Here is a 21,445-nt window from a genome sequence, read left to right as displayed (position 1 = left end):
GTAAACAACAGAATCAGGAACACACTGACTGTAAACAACAGGATCAGGAACACACTGACTGTAAACAACAGCGTCAGGAACACACTGACTGTAAACAACAGAATCAGGAACACACTGACTGTAAACAACAGGATCAGGAACACACTTACTCTAATCAACAGGATCAGGAACACACTGACTGTAAACAACAGAATCAGGAACACACTGACTGTAAACAACAGAATCAGGAACACACTGAGTGTAAACAACAGAATCAGGAACACACTGACTGTAAAGAACAGGATCAGGAACACACTGACTGTAAACAACAGGATCAGGAACACACTGACTGTAAACAACAGAATCAGGAACACACTGACTGTAACCAACAGGATCAGGAACACACTGACTGTAAACAACAGGATCAGGAACACACTGACTGTAAACAACAGGATCAGGAACACACTGACTGTAAACAACAGGATCAGGAACACACTGATTGTAAACAACAGCATCAGGAACACACTGACTGTAAACAACAGGATCAGGAACACACCAACAGTAAACAACAGGATCAGGAACACACCAACAGTAAACAACAGGATCAGGAACACACTGATTGTAAACACCAGAATCAGGAACACACTGACTGTAAACAACAGCATCAGGAACACACTGACTGTAAACAACAGGATCAGGAACACACTGACTGTAAACAACAGGATCAGGAACACACTGGCTGTAAACAACAGGATCAGGAACACACTGACTGTAAACAACAGGATCAGGAACACACTGACACTAAACAACAGAATCAGGAACACACTGACTGTAAACATCAGGATCAGCAACACGCTGACTGTAAACAACAGGATCAGGAACACACTGACTGTAAACAACAGAATCAGGAACACACTGACTGTAAACAACAGCATCAGGAACACACTGACTGTAAACAACAGCATCAGGAACACACTGATTGTAAACAACAGGATCAGGAACACACTGACTGTAAACAACAGGATCAGGAACACACTGACTGTAAACAACAGCATCAGGAACACACTGACTGTAAACAACAGGATCAGGAACACACTGACTGTAAACAACAGGATCAGGAACACACTGGCTGTAAACAAGAGGATCAGGAACACACTGACTGTAAACAACAGAATCAGGAACACACTGACTGTAATCAACAGGATCAGGGATATACTGACTGTAAACAACAGAATCAGGAACACACTGACTGTAAACAACAGAATCAGGGACACACTGACTGTAAACAACAGAATCAGAACACACTGACTGTAAACAACAGAATCAGGAACACACTGACTGTAAACAACAGGATCAGGAACACACTGACTGTAAACAACAGCATCAGGAACACACTGACTGTAAACAACAGAATCAGCGACACACTGACTGTAAACAACAGAATCAGGGACACACTTACTGTAAACAACAGGATCAGGGACACACTGATTGTAATCAACAGGATCAGGGATATACTGACTGTAAACAACAGGATCAGGAACACTGACTGAAAACAACAGGATCAGGAACATACTGATTGTAAACAACAGGATCAGGAACACACTGACTGTAAACAACAGGATCAGGAACATACTGATTGTAAACAACAGGATCAGGAACACACTGACTGTAAACAACAGAATCAGGGACACACTGACTGTAAACAACAGGATCAGGGATACACTGACTGAAAACAACAGGATCAGGGACACACTGACTGTAAACAACAGAATCAGGAAAACACTGACTGTGAACAACAGAATCAGGAACACACTGACTGTAAACAACAGAATCAGGAACACACTGACTGTAAACAACAGGACCAGGAACACACTGACTGTAAACAACAGGATCAGGAACACACTGACTGTAAACAACAGGATCAGGAACACACTGACTGTAAACAACAGGATCAGGAACACACTGACTGTAAACAACAGGATCAGGAACACACTGACTGTAAACAACAGAATCAGGAACACACTGACTGTAAACAACAGGATCAGGAACACACTGACTGTAAACAACAGGATCAGGAACACACTGACTGTAAACAACAGAATCAGGAACACACTGACTGTAAACAACAGGATCAGGAACACACTGACTGTAAACAACAGGATCAGGAACACACTGACTGTTAACAACAGAATCAGGGATACACTGACTGTAAACAACAGGATCAGGGACACACTGACTGTAAACAACAGAATCAGGAAAACACTGACTGTGAACAACAGAATCAGGAACACACTGACTGTAAACAACAGAATCAGGAACACACTGACTGTAAACAACAGGACCAGGAACACACTGACTGTAAACAACAGGATCAGGAACACACTGACTGTAAACAACAGGATCAGGAACACACTGACTGTAAACAACAGGATCAGGAACACACTGACTGTAAACAACAGGATCAGGAACACACTGACTGTAAACAACAGAATCAGGAACACACTGACTGTAAACAACAGGATCAGGAACACACTGACTGTAAACAACAGGATCAGGAACACACTGACTGTAAACAACAGAATCAGGAACACACTGACTGTAAACAACAGGATCAGGAACACACTGACTGTAAACAACAGGATCAGGAACACACTGACTGTTAACAACAGAATCAGGGATACACTGACTGTAAACAACAGCATCAGGAACACACTGACTGTAAACAACAGGATCAGGAACACACTGACTGTAAACAACAGAATCAGGGATACACTGACTGTAAACAACAGGATCAGGGACACACTGACAGTAAACAACAGAATCAGGAAAACACTGACTGTAAACAACAGAATCAGGAACACACTGACTGTAAACAACAGAATCAGGAACACACTGACTGTAAACAACAGGACCAGGAACACACTGACTGTAAACAACAGGATCAGGAACACACTGACTGTAAACAACAGGATCAAGAACACACTGACTGTAAACAACAGGATCAGGAACACACTGACTGTGAACAACAGAATCAGGAACACACTGACTGTAAACAACAGGATCAGGAACACACTGACTGTAAACAACAGGATCAGGAACACACTGACTGTAAACAACAGGATCAGGAACACACTGACTGTAAACAACAGAATCGGGAACACACTGACTGTAAACAACAGGATCAGGAACACACTGACTGTAAACAACAGGATCAGGAACACACTGATTGTAAACAACAGGATCAGGAACACACTGATTGTAATCAACAGGATCAGGAACACACTGACGGTAAACAACAGGATCAGGGACACACTGACTGTAAACAACAGAATCAGGAACACACTGACTGTAAACAACAGAATCAGGAACACACTGACTGTAAACAACAGGATCAGGAACACACTGACTGTAAACAACAGAATCAGGGACACACTGACTGTAAACAACAGAATCAGGGACACACTGACTGTAAACAACAGAATCAGGAACACACTGACTGTAAACAACAGGATCAGGAACACACTGACTGTAAACAACAGAATCAGGGACACACTGACTGTAAACAACAGAATCAGGGACACACTGACTGTAAACAACAGGATCAGGGACACACTGATTGTAATCAACAGGATCAGGAACACACTGGCTGTAGACAACAGAATCAGGGATACACTGACTGTAAACAACAGGATCAGGAACACACTGACTGTAAACAACAGAATCAGGGATACACTGACTGTAAACAACAGGATCAGGGATACACTGACTGTAAACAACAGGATCAGGAACACACTGACTCTAAACAACAGGATCAGGAACACACTGACTGTAAACAACAGAATCAGGGATACACTGACTGTAAACAACAGGATCAGGAACACACTGACTGTAAACAACAGAATCAGGAACACACTGACTGTAAACAACAGGATCAGGAACACACTGATTGTAATCAACAGTATCAGGAACACACTGACTGTAAACAACAGAATCAGGGACACACTGACTGTAAACAACAGAATCAGGAACACACTGACTGTAAACAACAGAATCAGGAACACACTGACTGTAAACAACAGAATCAGGAACACACTGACTGTAAACAACAGGATCAGGAACACACTGACTGTAAACAACAGCGTCAGGAACACACTGACTGTAAACAACAGAATCAGGAACACACTGACTGTAAACAACAGGATCAGGAACACACTTACTCTAATCAACAGGATCAGGAACACACTGACTGTAAACAACAGAATCAGGAACACACTGACTGTAAACAACAGAATCAGGAACACACTGAGTGTAAACAACAGAATCAGGAACACACTGACTGTAAAGAACAGGATCAGGAACACACTGACTGTAAACAACAGGATCAGGAACACACTGACTGTAAACAACAGAATCAGGAACACACTGACTGTAACCAACAGGATCAGGAACACACTGACTGTAAACAACAGGATCAGGAACACACTGACTGTAAACAACAGGATCAGGAACACACTGACTGTAAACAACAGGATCAGGAACACACTGATTGTAAACAACAGCATCAGGAACACACTGACTGTAAACAACAGGATCAGGAACACACCAACAGTAAACAACAGGATCAGGAACACACCAACAGTAAACAACAGGATCAGGAACACACTGATTGTAAACACCAGAATCAGGAACACACTGACTGTAAACAACAGCATCAGGAACACACTGACTGTAAACAACAGGATCAGGAACACACTGACTGTAAACAACAGGATCAGGAACACACTGGCTGTAAACAACAGGATCAGGAACACACTGACTGTAAACAACAGGATCAGGAACACACTGACACTAAACAACAGAATCAGGAACACACTGACTGTAAACATCAGGATCAGCAACACGCTGACTGTAAACAACAGGATCAGGAACACACTGACTGTAAACAACAGAATCAGGAACACACTGACTGTAAACAACAGCATCAGGAACACACTGACTGTAAACAACAGCATCAGGAACACACTGATTGTAAACAACAGGATCAGGAACACACTGACTGTAAACAACAGGATCAGGAACACACTGACTGTAAACAACAGCATCAGGAACACACTGACTGTAAACAACAGGATCAGGAACACACTGACTGTAAACAACAGGATCAGGAACACACTGGCTGTAAACAAGAGGATCAGGAACACACTGACTGTAAACAACAGAATCAGGAACACACTGACTGTAATCAACAGGATCAGGGATATACTGACTGTAAACAACAGAATCAGGAACACACTGACTGTAAACAACAGAATCAGGGACACACTGACTGTAAACAACAGAATCAGAACACACTGACTGTAAACAACAGAATCAGGAACACACTGACTGTAAACAACAGGATCAGGAACACACTGACTGTAAACAACAGCATCAGGAACACACTGACTGTAAACAACAGAATCAGCGACACACTGACTGTAAACAACAGAATCAGGGACACACTTACTGTAAACAACAGGATCAGGGACACACTGATTGTAATCAACAGGATCAGGGATATACTGACTGTAAACAACAGGATCAGGAACACTGACTGAAAACAACAGGATCAGGAACATACTGATTGTAAACAACAGGATCAGGAACACACTGACTGTAAACAACAGGATCAGGAACATACTGATTGTAAACAACAGGATCAGGAACACACTGACTGTAAACAACAGAATCAGGGACACACTGACTGTAAACAACAGGATCAGGGATACACTGACTGAAAACAACAGAATCAGGGACACACTGACTGTAAACAACAGGATCAGGAACACACTGACTGTAAACAACAGGATCAGGAACACACTGACTGTAAACAACAGAATCAGGAACACACTGACTGTAAACAACAGGATCAGGGATACACTGAATGTAAACAACAGGATCAGGAACACACTGATTGTAAACAACAGGATCAGGGATACACTGAATGTAAACAACAGAATCAGGGATACACTGACTGTAAACAACAGGATCAGGGACACACTGGCTGTAAACAACAGAATCAGGGACACACTGACTGTAAACAACAGGATCAGGAACACACTGACTGTAAACAACAGGATCAGGAACATACTGATTGTAAACAACAGGATCAGGAACATACTGATTGTAAACAACAGAATCAGGAACACACTGACTGAAAACAACAGGATCAGGAACATACTGATTGTAAACAACAGGATCAGGAACACACTGACTGTAAACAACAGAATCAGGGACACACTGACTGTAAACAACAGGATCAGGAACACACTGACTGTAAACAACAGAATCAGGAACACACTGACTGTAAACAACAGGATCAGGGATACACTGAATGTAAACAACAGGATCAGGAACACACTGATTGTAAACAACAGGATCAGGGATACACTGAATGTAAACAACAGAATCAGGGATACACTGACTGTAAACAACAGGATCAGGGACACACTGGCTGTAAACAACAGAATTAGGGATACACTGACTGTAAACAACAGGATCAGGGACACACTGACTGTTAACAACAGATTCAGGGATATACTGAATGTAAACAACAGGATCAGGAACACACTGACTGGAAACAACAGAATCAGGAACACACTGACTGTAAACAACAGGATCAGGGATACACTGAATGTAAACAACAGGATCAGGAACACACTGATTGGAAACAACAGGATCAGGGACACACTGAATGTAAACAACAGAATCAGGGATACACTGACTGTAAACAACAGGATCAGGGACACACTGACTGTAAACAACAGGATCAGGAACACACTGACTGTAAACAACAGAATCAGGAACACACTGACTGTAAACAACAGAATCAGGAACACACTGACTGGAAACAACAGGACCAGGAACACACAGACTGTAAACAACAGGATCAGGAACACACTGACTGTAAACAACAGGATCAGGAACACACTGACTGTAAACAACAGGATCAGGAACACACTGACTGTAAACAACAGAATCAGGAACACACTGACTGTAAACAACAGGATCAGGAACACTCTGACTGTAAACAACAGGATCAGGAACACACTGAAAGTAAACAACAGGATCAGGAACACACTGACTGTAAACAACAGAATCAGGAACACACTGACTGTAAACAACAGGATCAGGAACACACTGACTGTAAACAACAGGATCAGGAACACACTGATTGTAAACAACAGGATCAGGAACACACTGATTGTAATCAACAGGATCAGGAACACACTGACTGTAAACAACAGAATCAGGGACACACTGACTGTAAACAACAGAATCAGGGACACACTGACTGTAAACACCAGAATCAGGAACACACTGACTGTAAACAACAGGATCAGGGATACACTGAATGTAAACAACAGGATCAGGAACACACTGACTGTAAACAACAGAATCAGGAACACACTGACTGTAAACAACAGGATCAGGAACACACTGACAGTAAACAAGAGGATCAGGAACACACTGACTGTAAACAACAGCATCAGGAACACACTGACTGTAAACAACAGGATCAGGAACACACTGACTGTAAACAACAGGATCAGAAACACACTGACTGTAAACAACAGGATCTGGAACACACCAACTATAAACGCCAGGATCCGGAACACACTGACTGTAAACAACAGGATCTGGAACACACCAACTATAAACGCCAGGATCCGGAACACACTGACTCTGAACAAGATCAGCAACAGACAGACTGTAAAAATCCGGATCAGGAAAACACTGATTGGAAACAACAGGATCAGGAACACACTGACTGTAAACAACAGCAACAGGAACACACTGACTGTAAACAACAGGATCAGGAACACACTGACTGTAAACAACAGGATCAGGAACACACTGACTGTAAACAACAGGATCTGGAACACACCAACTATAAACGCCAGGATCCGGAACACACTGACTCTGAACAAGATCAGCAACAGACTGACTGTAAAAATCCGGATCAGGAAAACACTGATTGGAAACAACAGGATCAGGAACACACTGACTGTAAACAACAGCAACAGGAACACACTGACTGTAAACAACAGGATCAGGAACACACTGACTGTAAACAACAGGATCAGGAACACACTGACTGTAAACAACAGGATCAGAAACACACTGACTGTAAACAACAGGATCTGGAACACACCAACTATAAACGCCAGGATCCGGAACACACTGACTCTGAACAAGATCAGCAACAGACTGACTGTAATAATCCGGATCAGGAAAACACTGATTGGAAACAACAGGATCAGGAACACACTGACTGTAAACAACAGCAACAGGAACACACTGACTGTAAACAACAGGATCAGGAACACACTGACTGTAAACAACAGGATCAGGAACACACTGACTGTAAACAACAGCAACAGGAACACACTGACTGTAAACAACAGGATCAGGAACACACTGACTATAAACAACAGGATCTGGAACACACCAACTATAAACGCCAGGATCCGGAACACACTGACTCTGAACAAGATCAGCAACAGACTGACTGTAAAAATCCGGATCAGGAAAACACTGATTGGAAACAACAGGATCAGGAACACACTGACAGTAAACAAGAGGATCAGGAACACACTGACTGTAAACAACAGCATCAGGAACACACTGACTGTAAACAACAGGATCAGGAACACACTGACTGTAAACAACAGGATCAGGAACACACTGACTGTAAACAACAGGATCAGGAACACACCGACAGTAAACAACAGGATCAGGAACACACTGGCTGTAAACAACAGGATCAGGAACACACTGACTGTAAACAACAGGATCAGGAACACACCGACAGTAAACAACAGGATCAGGAACACACTGGCTGTAAACAACAGGATCAGGAACACACTGACTGTAAACAACAGGATCAGGAACACACTGACTGTCAACAACAGGATCAGGAACACACTGACTGTCAACAACAGGATCAGGAACACCCTGACTGTAAACAACAGGATCTGAAGTGCACTGACTGCAAACAACAGGATCAGGAACACACAGACTCTAAACAACAGGATTAGGAACACACTGATTGTAAACAACAGGATCAGGAACACACTGACTGTAAACAACAGGATCAGGAACACCCTGACTGTAAACAACAGGATCTGAAGTGCACTGACTGTAAACAACAGGATCAGGAACACACTGACTCTAAACAACAGGATTAGGAACACACTGATTGTAAACAACAGGATCAGGAACACACTGACTGTAAACAACAGGATCAGGAACACACTGACTGTAAACAACAGGATCAGGAACACACTGACTCTAAACAACAGGATTAGGAACACACTGATTGTAAACAACAGCATCAGGAACACACTGACTGTAAACAACAGGATCAGGAACACACTGACTGTAAACAACAGGATCAGGAACACACTGACTCTAAACAACAGGATCAGGAACACACTGACTGTAAACAACAGGATCAGGAACACACTGACTGTAAACAACAGGATCAGGAACACACTGACTCTAAACAACAGTATTAGGAACACACTGATTGTAAACAACAGGATCAGCAACACACTGATTGTAAACAACAGGATCAGGAACACACTGACTCTAAACAACAGGATAAGGAACACACTGATTGTAAACAACAGGATCAGGAACACACTGACTGTAAACAACAGGATCAGGAACACACCGACAGTAAACAACAGGATCAGGAACACACTGACTGTAAACAACAGGATCAGGAACACACTGACTCTAAACAACAGGATTAGGAACACACTGATTGTAAACAACAGCATCAGGAACACACTGACTGTAAACAACAGGATCAGGAACACACTGACTCTAAACAACAGGATTAGGAACACACTGATTGTAAACAACAGGATCAGGAACACACTGACTGTAAACAACAGGATCAGGAACACACCGACAGTAAACAACAGTATCAGGAACACACTGACTGTAAAACAACAGGATCAGGAACACACTGACTGTAAACAACAGGATCAGGAACACAGTGACTGTAAACAACAGGATCAGGAACACACGGACTGTAAACAACAGGATCAGGAACACACTGACTGTAAACAACAGCATCAGGAACACACTGACTGTAAACATCAGGATCAGGAACACACTGATTGTAAACAACAGGATCAGGAACACAGTGACTGTCAACAACAGCATCAGGAACACACTGACTGTAAACAACAGGATCAGGAACACACTGACTGTAAACAACAGCATCAGGAACACACTGACTGTAAACAACAGCATCAGGAACACACTGACTGTAAACAACAGAATCAGGAAGACACTGACTGTAAACAACAGCATCAGGAACACACTGACTGTAAACAACAGGATCAGGAACACACTGACTGTAAACAACAGGATCAGGAACACACTGGCTGGAAACAACAGGATCAGGAACACACTGACTGTAAACAACAGGATCAGGAACACACTGACACTAAACAACAGAATCAGGAACACACTGACTGTAAACATCAGGATCAGCAACACGCTGACTGTAAACAACAGGATCAGGAACACACTGACTGTAAACAACAGAATCAGGAACACACTGACTGTAAACAACAGCATCAGGAACACACTGACTGTAAACAACAGCATCAGGAACACACTGACTGTCAACAACAGGATCAGGAACACACTGACTGTAAACAACAGGATCAGGAACACACTGGCTGTAAACAAGAGGATCAGGAACACACTGACTGTAAACAACAGAATCAGGAACACACTGACTGTAAACAACAGGATCAGGAACACACTGGCTGTAAACAACAGGATCAGGAACACGCCGACTGGAAACAACAGGATCAGGAACACACTGACTGTAAACAACAGGATCAGGAACACACTGACTGTAAACAACAGAATCAGAGACACACTGACTGTAAACAACAGAATCAGGAACACAGTGACTGTAAACAACAGGATCAGGAACACACTGACTGTAAACAACAGCATCAGGAACACACTGACTGTAAACAACAGAATCAGCGACACACTGACTGTAAACAACAGAATCAGGGACACACTGACTGTAAACAACAGGATCAGGGACACACTGATTGTAATCAACAGGATCAGGGATATACTGACTGTAAACAACAGGATCAGGAACACACTGACTGTAAACAACAGAATCAGGGACACACTGACTGTAAACAACAGAATCAGGGACACACTGATTGTAATCAACAGGATCAGGGATATACTGACTGTAAACAACAGAATCAGGGACACACTGACTGTAAACAACAGGATCAGGAACACACTGGGTGTAAACAACAGAATCAGGAACACACTGACTGTAAACAACAGGATCAGGGATACACTGAATGTAAACAACAGGATCAGGAACACACTGACTGTAAACAACAGGATCAGGGATACACTGAATGTAAACAACAGAATCAGGGATACACTGACTGTAAACAACAGGATCAGGGACACACTGACTGTAAACAACAGGATCAGGAACACACTGACTGTAAACAACAGGATCAGGGACACACTGACTGTAAACAACAGGATCAGGGACACACTGACTGTAAACAACAGGATCAGGAACACACTGACTGTAAACAACAGGATCAGGGACACACTGACTGTAAACAACAGGATCAGGGACACACTGACTGTAAACAACAGGATCAGGGACACACTGACTGTAAACAACAGGATCAGGAACACACTGACTGTAAACAACAGGATCAGGGATACACTGACTGTAAACAACAGGATCAGGGACACACTGACTGTAAACAACAGGATCAGGAACACACTGACTGTAAACAACAGGATCAGGGACACACTGACTGTAAACAACAGGATCAGGGACACACTGACTGTAAACAACAGGATCAGGGACACACTGACTGTAAACAACAGGATCAGGAACACACTGGCTGTAAACAACAGAATCAGGGACACACTGACTGTAAACAACAGGATCAGGAACACACTGAGTGTAAACAACAGAATCAGGAACACACTGACTGTAAACAACAGGATCAGGGATACACTGAATGTAAACAACAGGATCAGGAACACACTGACTGTAAACAACAGGATCAGGGATACACTGAATGTAAACAACAGAATCAGGGATACACTGACTGTAAACAACAGGATCAGGGACACACTGGCTGTAAACAACAGAATCAGGGATACACTGACTGTAAACAACAGGGTCAGGGACACACTGACTGTAAACAACAGGATCAGGGATATACTGACTGTAAACAACAGGATCAGGAACACACTGACTGTAAACAACAGGATCAGGAACACACTGACTGTAAACAACAGAATCAGGGATACACTGACTGTAAACAACAGGATCAGGGACACACTGACTGTAAACAACAGAATCAGGGATACACTGACTGTAAACAACAGGACCAGGAAGACACTGACTGTAAACAACAGGATCAGGAACACACTGACTGTAAACAACAGGATCAGGAACACACTGACTGTAAACAACAGGATCAGGAACACACTGACTGTAAACAACAGGATCAGGAACACACTGACTGTAAACAACAGGATCAGGAACACACTGACTGTAAACAACAGGATCAGGAACACACTGACTGTAAACAACAGTATCAGGAACACACTGACTGTGAACAACAGGATCAGGAACACACTGACTGTAAACAACAGGATCAGGAACACACTGATTGTAAACAACAGGATCAGGAACACACTGATTGTAATCAACAGGATCAGGAACACACTGACTGTAAACAACAGCATCAGGGACACACTGACTGTAAACAACAGAATCAGAACACACTGACTGTAAACAACAGAATCAGGAACACACTGACTGTAAACAACAGGATCAGGAACACACTGACTGTAAACAACAGAATCAGGGACACACTGACTGTAAACAACAGAATCAGGGAGACACTGACTGTAAACAACAGAATCAGGAACACACTGACTGTAAACAACAGAATCAGGAACACACTGACTGTAAACAACAGGATCAGGAACACACTGACTGTAAACAACAGCATCAGGAACACACTGACTGTAAACAACAGAATCAGCGACACACTGACTGTAAACAACAGAATCAGGGACACACTTACTGTAAACAACAGGATCAGGGACACACTGATTGTAATCAACAGGATCAGGGATATACTGACTGTAAACAACAGGATCAGGAACACACTGACTGAAAACAACAGGATCAGGAACATACTGATTGTAAACAACAGGATCAGGAACACACTGACTGTAAACAACAGGATCAGGAACATACTGATTGTAAACAACAGGATCAGGAACACACTGACTGTAAACAACAGAATCAGGGACACACTGACTGTAAACAACAGGATCAGGGATACACTGACTGTAAACAACAGAATCAGGGACACACTGACTGTAAACAACAGGATCAGGAACACACTGACTGTAAACAACAGGATCAGGAACACACTGACTGTAAACAACAGAATCAGGAACACACTGACTGTAAACAACAGGATCAGGGATACACTGAATGTAAACAACAGGATCAGGAACACACTGATTGTAAACAACAGGATCAGGGATACACTGAATGTAAACAACAGAATCAGGGATACACTGACTGTAAACAACAGGATCAGGGACACACTGACTGTAAACAACAGGATCAGGAACACACTGACTGTAAACAACAGGATCAGGAACATACTGATTGTAAACAACAGGATCAGGAACATACTGATTGTAAACAACAGAATCAGGAACACACTGACTGAAAACAACAGGATCAGGAACATACTGATTGTAAACAACAGGATCAGGAACACACTGACTGTAAACAACAGAATCAGGGACACACTGATTGTAAACAACAGGATCAGGAACACACTAACTGTAAACAACAGAATCAGGGACACACTGACTGTAAACAACAGGATCAGGAACACACTGACTGTAAACAACAGGATCAGGAACATACTGATTGTAAACAACAGGATCAGGAACATACTGATTGTAAACAACAGAATCAGGAACACACTGACTGTAAACAACAGGATCAGGAACACACTGACTGTAAACAACAGAATCAGGAACACACTGACTGTAAACAACAGGATCAGGGATACACTGAATGTAAACAACAGGATCAGGAACACACTGATTGTAAACAACAGGATCAGGGATACACTGAATGTAAACAACAGAATCAGGGATACACTGACTGTAAACAACAGGATCAGGGACACACTGGCTGTAAACAACAGAATTAGGGATACACTGACTGTAAACAACAGGATCAGGGACACACTGACTGTTAACAACAGATTCAGGGATATACTGAATGTAAACAACAGGATCAGGAACACACTGACTGGAAACAACAGAATCAGGAACACACTGACTGTAAACAACAGGATCAGGGATACACTGAATGTAAACAACAGGATCAGGAACACACTGATTGGAAACAACAGGATCAGGGACACACTGAATGTAAACAACAGAATCAGGGATACACTGACTGTAAACAACAGGATCAGGGACACACTGGCTGTAAACAACAGAATCAGGGATATACTGACTGGAAACAACAGGATCAGGAACACACTGACTGTAAACAACAGGATCAGGAACACACTGACTGTAAACAACAGAATGAGGAACACACTGACTGTAAACAACAGAATCAGGAACACACTGACTGTAAACAACAGGACCAGGAACACACAGACTGTAAACAACAGGATCAGGAACACACTGACTGTAAACAACAGGATCAGGAACACACTGACTGTAAACAACAGGATCAGGAACACACTGACTGTAAACAACAGAATCAGGAACACACTGACTGTAAACAACAGGATCAGGAACACACTGACTGTAAACAACAGGATCAGGAACACACTGAAAGTAAACAACAGGATCAGGAACACACTGACTGTAAACAACAGAATCAGGAACAAAACTGACTGTAAACAACAGGATCAGGAACACACTGACTGTAAACAACAGGATCAGGAACACACTGATTGTAAACAACAGGATCAGGAACACACTGATTGTAATCAACAGGATCAGGAACACACTGACTGTAAACAACAGAATCAGGGACACACTGACTGTAAACAACAGAATCAGGGACACACTGACTGTAAACACCAGAATCAGGAACACACTGACTGTAAACAACAGGATCAGGAACACACTGACTGTAAACAACAGAATCAGGGACACACTGACTGTAAACAACAGAATCAGGGACACACTGACTGTAAACAACAGGATCAGGGACACACTGATTGTAATCAACAGGATCAGGAACACACTGGCTGGAGACAACAGAATCAGGGACACACTGACTGTAATCAACAGGATCAGGAACACACTGACTGTAAACAACAGAATCAGGGACACACTGACTGTAAACAACAGAATCAGGGACACACTGACTGTAAACACCAGAATCAGGAACACACTGACTGTAAACAACAGGATCAGGAACACACTGACTGTAAACAACAGAATCAGGGACACACTGACTGTAAACAACAGAATCAGGGACACACTGACTGTAAACACCAGAATCAGGAACACACTGACTGTAAACAACAGGATCAGGAACACACTGACTGTAAACAACAGGATCAGGAACACACTGACTGTAAACAACAGAATCAGGGACACACTGACTGTAAACAACAGAATCAGGGACACACTGACTGTAAACAACAGGATCAGGAACACACTGACTGTAAACAACAGCATCAGGAACACACTGACTGTAAACAACAGGATCAGAAACACACTGACTGTAAACAACAGGATCTGGAACACACCAACTATAAACGCCAGGATCCGGAACACACTGACTCTGAACAAGATCAGCAACAGACAGCCTGTAAAAATCCGGATCAGGAAAACACTGATGGGAAACAACAGGATCAGGAACACACTGACAGTAAACAAGAGGATCAGGAACACACTGACTGTAAACAACAGCATCAGGAACACACTGACTGTAAACAACAGGATCAGGAACACACTGACTGTAAACAACAGGATCAGGAACACACTGACTGTAAACAACAGCATCAGGAACACACAGATTGTAAACAACAGGATCAGGAACACACTGACTGTAAACAACAGGATCAGGAACACACTGACTGTAAACAACAGGATCTGGAACACACCAACTATAAACGCCAGGATCCGGAACACACTGACTCTGAACAAGATCAGCAACAGACTGACTGTAAAAATCCGGATCAGGAAAACACTGATTGGAAACAACAGGATCAGGAACACACTGACTGTAAACAACAGCAACAGGAACACACTGACTGTAAACAACAGGATCAGGAACACACTGACTGTAAACAACAGGATCTGGAACACACCAAGTATAAACGCCAGGATCCGGAACACACTGACTCTGAACAAGATCAGCAACAGACTGACTGTAAAAATCCGGATCAGGAAAACACTGATTGGAAACAACAGGATCAGGAACACACTGACAGTAAACAAGAGGATCAGGAACACACTGACTGTAAACAACAGCATCAGGAACACACTGACTGTAAACAACAGGATCAGGAACACACTGACTGTAAACAACAGGATCAGAAACACACTGACTGTGAACAACAGGATCTGGAACACACCAACTATAAACGCCAGGATCCGGAACACACTGACTCTGAACAAGATCAGCAACAGACTGACTGTAAAAATCCGGATCAGGAAAACACTGATTGGAAACAACAGGATCAGGAACACACTGACTGTAAACAACAGCAACAGGAACACACTGACTGTAAACAACAGGATCAGGAACACACTGACTGTAAACAACAGGATCAGGAACACACTGACTGTAAACAACAGCAACAGGAACACACTGACTGTAAACAACAGGATCAGGAACACACTGACTGTAAACAACAGGATCTGGAACACACCAACTATAAACGCCAGGATCCGGAACACACTGACTCTGAACAAGATCAGCAACAGACTGACTGTAAAAATCCAGATCAGGAAAACACTGATTGGAAACAACAGGATCAGGAACACACTGACAGTAAACAAGAGGATCAGGAACACACTGACTGTAAACAACAGCATCAGGAACACACTGACTGTAAACAACAGGATCAGGAACACACTGACTGTAAACAACAGGATCAGGAACACACTGACTGTAAACAACAGGATCAGGAACACACCGACAGTAAACAACAGGATCAGGAACACACTGGCTGTAAACAACAGGATCAGGAACACACTGACTGTAAACAACAGGATCAGGAACACACCGACAGTAAACAACAGGATCAGGAACACACTGGCTGTAAACAACAGGATCAGGAACACACTGACTGTAAACAACAGGATCAGGAACACACTGACTGTCAACAACAGGATCAGGAACACACTGACTGTCAACAACAGGATCAGGAACACCCTGACTGTAAACAACAGGATCTGAAGTGCACTGACTGCAAACAACAGGATCAGGAACACACTGACTCTAAATAACAGGATTAGGAACACACTGATTGTAAACAACAGGATCAGGAACACACTGACTGTAAACAACAGGATCAGGAACACCCTGACTGTAAACAACAGGATCTGAAGTGCACTGACTGTAAACAACAGGATCAGGAACACACTGACTCTAAACAACAGGATTAGGAACACACTGATTGTAAACAACAGGATCAGGAACACACTGACTGTAAACAACAGGATCAGGAACACACTGACTGTAAACAACAGGATCAGGAACACACTGACTCTAAACAACAGGATTAGGAACACACTGATTGTAAACAACAGCATCAGGAACACACTGACTGTAAACAACAGGATCAGGAACACACTGACTGTAAACAACAGGATCAGGAACACACTGACTCTAAACAACAGGATCAGGAACACACTGACTGTAAACAACAGGATCAGGAACACACTGACTGTAAACAACAGGATCAGGAACACACTGACTCTAAACAACAGTATTAGGAACACACTGATTGTAAACAACAGGATCAGCAACACACTGATTGTAAACAACAGGATCAGGAACACACTGACTCTAAACAACAGGATAAGGAACACACTGATTGTAAACAACAGGATCAGGAACACACTGACTGTAAACAACAGGATCAGGAACACACCGACAGTAAACAACAGGATCAGGAACACACTGACTGTAAACAACAGGATCAGGAACACACTGACTCTAAACAACAGGATTAGGAACACACTGATTGTAAACAACAGCATCAGGAACACACTGACTGTAAACAATAGGATCAGGAACACACTGACTCTAAACAACAGGATTAGGAACACACTGATTGTAAACAACAGGATCAGGAACACACTGACTGTAAACAACGGGATCAGGAACACACCGACAGTAAACAACAGGATCAGGAACACACTGACTGTAAAACAACAGGATCAGGAACACACTGACTGTAAACAACAGGATCAGGAACACACTGACTGTAAACAACAGGATCAGGAACACACTGACTGTAAACAACAGGATCAGGAACACACTGACTGTAAACAACAGGATCAGGAAGACACCAACAGTAAACAACAGGATCAGGAACACACTGACATTGGAGATACACGCATTGTCACCAAAACCCTCCATTGTTTGAGACTGTACCTGAGCAAGTGCCGGGGGTGTTGCTGGTCTTTTCCTCGCCTCACGCCCGGCCAGCCGATAATGAGGCTTGCAATAGAATTTTCCTGTAAAAGGATATTTATGGTGAATACTTATTAAATTTGGTCAGAGAATTAACATAAACATTCACCTCATTGTAACCCATAGACACTGACTTACAAAAGCATGGAAACACACACAATTTAACCTGGAAATACAAGTGCTAATCGGGAAATATTCACCACAGCCAGGAAATATTCAGTCACTGTTACTTGGATACACATACTAAAGGTAACTGTGAAACAATCACTCATGATAATTGGGAAATAGTCACTCACCGTGAATGGGAAACACTCACGGTGACTGGTAAAGACCATTTCACCAAGACGAGGAAACACTCCCTCAGCGTAACCGGGAAACACTTCGAGTAACCGGGAAACACGCACTCAGCATAACTGGGAAACAGTCACTCACCGTAACCGGGAAAAACACACTCAGCGTAACTGGGAAGCACAAACTCACCATTACCGGGAAACACTCACTCGGCGTAACCGGGAAAAACACACTCAGCGTGACTGGGAAGCACAAACTCACCATTACCGGGAAACACTCACTCGGCGTAACCGGGGAAGACTCACTCGGCGTGACTGGGAAACACAAACTCACCGTTACCGGGAAACACTCACTTGGCGTAACCGGGGAAGACTCACTCGGCGTAAGCGGGAAACACTCACTCAGCGTACCCGGAAAACAATCACCCAACGTAACCGGGGAACAGTCACTCAGCCGAACCGGGAAACACTCACTCAGCCGAACTGGTAAACACTCACTCTGCCGAACCGGGAAACACTCACTCTGCCGAACCGGGAAACACTCATTCAGCCAAACCGGGAAACCCTCACTCAGCCAAACCGGGAAACCCTCACTCAGCGTAACCGGGGAACAGTCACTCAGCCGAACCGGGAAACACTCACTCAGCCGAACCGGGAAACACTTACTCAGCCGAACCGGGAAACACTCACTCAGCCGAACCGGGAAACACTCACTCAGCCGAACCGGGAAATACTCACTCAGCCGAACCGGGAAATACTCACTCAGCCGAACCGGGAAACACTCACTCAGCCGAACCGGGAAACACTCACTCAGCCGAACCGGGAAACACTCACTCAGCCGAACCGGGAAACACTCACTCAGCCGAACCGGGAAACACTCACTCAGCCGAACCGGGAAACACTCACTCAGGGTAACCGGGAAACACTCACTCAGGGTAACCGGGAAACACTCACTCAGGGTAACCGGGAAAGACACACTCACCGTAACCGGGAAACACTCACTCAGTGTAACAGGCAAACACTCACTCGGTGTAACCGGGAAACACTCACTCGGCGTAACCAGGAAACACTCACACGGCGTAACCAGGAAACACACACTCGGCGTAACCAGGAAACACTCACTCGGCGTAACCAGGAAACACTCACTCGGCGCAATTGGGAAACACACACAGCGCAATTGGGAAACATTCACTCCACGTAACGGGGAAACAGTCACTCAGGCCCTGATGGCATCTATCCTAGACTGCTCAGGGAGACGAGAGATGAAATTGCTGGGCCTCTGACGGAAATCTTTGTCGCTTCTTTGGACACGGGTGAGGTCCCTGAGGATTGGAGGATAGCGAATGTGGTCCCGTTGTTTAAGAAGGGTAGCAGGGATAACCCAGGAAATTATAGGCCGGTGAGCTTGACGTCCGTGGGAGGGAAGTTGTTGGAGAGGATTCTTAGAGACAGGATGTATGTGAATTTAGAACGGAACAATCTCATTAGTGACAGACAGCATGGTTTTGTAAGAGGGAGGTCGTGCCTTACAAATTTACACTTCGTGAGTGTTCCCCGGTTACACTTCGTGAGTGTTCCCCGGTTACACTTAGTGAGTGTTTCCTGGTTACACTTAGTGAGTGTTTCCCGGTTCGGCTGAGTGTGTTTTTCCCGGTTAGGCTGAGTGAGTGTTTCCCGGTTAGGCTGAGTGAGTGTTTCCCGGTTAGACTGAGTGAGTGTTTCCCGGTTAGACAAAGAACAGTACAGCCCAGGAAACAGGCCCTTCGGCCCTCCAAGCCTGTGCCGCTCCTTGGTCCAACTAGACCAATCGTTTGTATGACACAGTGGTTAGCACTGCTGCTTCACAGCTCCAGGGTCCCGGGTTCAATTCCCAGCTTGGGTCACTGTCTGTGTGGAGTTTGCACATTCTCCTCGTGTCTGCGTGGGTTTCCTCCGGGTGCTCCGGTTTCCTCCCACAGTCCAAACATGTGCGGGTTAGGTTGATTGGCCAGGTTAAAAATTGCCCCTTAGAATCCTAAAATGCGTAGGTTAGAGGGATTAGCGGGTAAAATATGTGGGGGTAGGGCTGGGTGGGATTGTGGTCGGTGCAGACTCGATGGGCTGAATGGCCTCCTTCTGCACTGTAGGGTTTCTATGATTTCTTTCTATGAAATTTGGTGGAGTTTTTTGAGGAAGTGACAAAAACGGTTGATGAAGGAAGGGCCGTGGATGTCGTCTATATGGATTTCAGTAAGGCATTTGACAAAGTCCCACATGGCAGGTTGGTTAAGAAGGTTAAGGCTCATGGGATACAAGGAGAAGTGGCTAGATGGGTGGAGAACTGGCTTGGCCATAGGAGACAGAGGGTAGTGGTCAAAGGGTCTTTTTCCGGCTGGAG

At 43.7% G+C, this 21,445-nt stretch overlaps 1 protein-coding gene across 8 annotated transcripts in view; it reads right to left on the bottom strand.

The window, feature by feature from the left end:
- Positions 1–21,445, bottom strand: part of LOC144498728 (protein-methionine sulfoxide oxidase mical3a-like) — a 702,250-nt gene that overhangs the window by 233,620 nt on the left and 447,185 nt on the right. For all 8 annotated transcript variants that reach the window (XM_078220302.1, XM_078220301.1, XM_078220303.1 and 5 more), the window contains one exon: positions 18,740–18,822. In XM_078220302.1, the coding sequence (XP_078076428.1) occupies positions 18,740–18,822 (83 nt within the window). The remainder of the gene's footprint in view (positions 1–18,739; positions 18,823–21,445) is intronic.

The sequence above is a fragment of the Mustelus asterias genome, chromosome 9 (assembly GCF_964213995.1).
Source record: "Mustelus asterias chromosome 9, sMusAst1.hap1.1, whole genome shotgun sequence".
Lineage (NCBI taxonomy): Eukaryota > Metazoa > Chordata > Chondrichthyes > Carcharhiniformes > Triakidae > Mustelus > Mustelus asterias.
This window is presented reverse-complemented; position numbering and strand designations above follow the sequence as displayed.